We start from the raw sequence: 1,997 nt of genomic DNA, 5'->3' as shown, positions 1-1,997 counted from the left end.
TGTGTGTGTGTGTGTGTGTGTGTGTGTGTGTGTGTGTGTGTGTGTGTGTGTCAAATTGGGGGATATCCAAACTGGGTACACGTCTTACAATTCCCTTTAAAGAAATCGCGATCTACATTCTTCAAAGGGCTGGACACAAAACAAAACCAAAAAAAACAATAGAGAAAACTGCGTTCTGTTACACTCACCCATAATAATGTTCCGGGTAAAGAGGAACGTATCGCCAAGAAGCGTCCACGTCTTCGCTGAGCAGCCGATCCACGTCCTCAGAAAAGGTGGAGTACTCCTCCATGTTGAGACTATCCCGCCGCCGGCAGCCCCCGGCCCTCGGGGGACTCTCATCGCTCGGGTGAGGCCCGACACGGACGTCGGGCGGTTCAGGCCCGTTGTAAGGACCCATCCCAGGCGGGTAGAACCCGTACGGAACAGGACTCCGCCTGGGGCTGCCAGGAAATGAGGGCGAAGAGTTACTTCCCCCCGCCTGGTGAAGACGCTGCTGTTGGTAGTGCGGGGGGAGCGGGTGCTGCTCAATGTGATACTGATAACGTCGTCCACCTTCGTCTTCGTCTTCGTCGTCATTATCGTCCCTCGTTCTCGACGACGGCTCGCTCTTCTCCTTCTTCCCGTGCAGCTGGTTGTAGATCATGATATCCCCGATGTTGTCATCCTCCTCGTTATCGGTAGCCCTCATGAAGGAGTCGAAGGCTTCCTGCGAGAACTTGCTGTTCCCGATGTAGTAGTCGTCGTCGTCATCGTCGTCGCCGACGCCGCCCGTGAGGCGATCTATCTCCTCCTCCAGACGTTTGTTCTCGTCGTTTACATCCTCCTCCTCCTCCACCGTCCGGTCCTCACCGCGAGCCTCGTTATCCGACTCCTTATCTTCCGACGATGACGACGGCGACGACGATGACACAGGCGGGTCGATACTGTCGATGAAAATCTTCCCGTTCTTCACGATGACCGCCTGGAGGGGCATGTTGTCGTGGTCCAGGGGCTCCAGGATCCCGCCTCGCATGGTGGGTGGGGGGCTGTGCACCAGGCCGCGGTCACCCATTGACAATGGCCATGTTCAGCACAGGCGAGCGCAATAAGAAATCGACCAATCACACAAACACAAACTCTCAACGTAATGAAACAGTAACGTATATAGAGCTACATGTGAAATCTATCCATCGTCTTCTTAACAAGCACAGACTACAGTACCTGTAGATATCAAAACGGGGAATTAACTCATAATCCAGAAATCTCGGAGCACACACGCAGCGCAATGAGGATAAATCAAACTCTTGAACCACAGGGAAAATTCGACGATTGCTTCCTTAGAACTGAACACAGAATTAACTCAAAATGAAACCGAGCGCGAACTTGTAATCCAGAAACAACATACAATGTACGTTGCAACGTCGATACATTTACTGCCCTCGCGAACATGGTGTGTAATAATTAATCGCAGTAAATCACGGTAAACGTAAATTGAAGAAGACGAAAATTCCAAAATTACACGCAAATTGGAGTGCAGTAAATGCAGACTAAATAAACCCGGACAGGTACACCAATACCTTTTTTTTTTACGTGGTGAATTCTTCGGCACCTCAAACAATGACCGGTAACCTAATCTATAAAAGAACACTTGTCCTGGACACTCTACTTACTAACACAAAAGACGAGGTACTACTCGTTCGTTTCATTTTTAGTTCAAACAATAATTCCCCATTCTGGGTTTTGAGGTCATACCTTTTAAAAAAACAGAATCCTCTTTTCTTTGTTAAGTACGACGAAAACAACCAAGGATTTAAAAAAAAAAAAACAACCCAAAACCCTCGGGAAAAAGATTCCACAGATCGAATGAGTACAACAGATCCATTTGCCTGTCTAACCGACAATCCGGTACCTTTTTCGTTCTCGTTTTGTACTGAGGATTTGAGATGCGAGATCGAATTTGGAAGATCCAGAAATGGTTGAACACGGGCAGGGCATGAAAACGGTGAGGGGGGGGG

At 48.8% G+C, this 1,997-nt stretch overlaps 1 protein-coding gene across 1 annotated transcript in view; it reads right to left on the bottom strand.

Annotated features, from left to right (window-relative positions):
- Window positions 1-188: 188 nt before the first annotated feature.
- Window positions 189-1,997, bottom strand: part of LOC101853000 (serine/threonine-protein phosphatase 4 regulatory subunit 4) — a gene marked incomplete at its 3' end in the record, with an annotated part of 10,052 nt that continues 8,243 nt past the window's right edge. Inside the window, 1 exon segment of the mRNA XM_035969823.1 lies at window positions 189-1,203. Coding sequence (XP_035825716.1) covers window positions 189-1,054 — 866 coding nt within the window.

Source organism: Aplysia californica, unplaced genomic scaffold (genome assembly GCF_000002075.1).
Source record: "Aplysia californica isolate F4 #8 unplaced genomic scaffold, AplCal3.0 scaffold00186, whole genome shotgun sequence".
Taxonomy (NCBI): domain Eukaryota; kingdom Metazoa; phylum Mollusca; class Gastropoda; order Aplysiida; family Aplysiidae; genus Aplysia; species Aplysia californica.
This window is presented reverse-complemented; position numbering and strand designations above follow the sequence as displayed.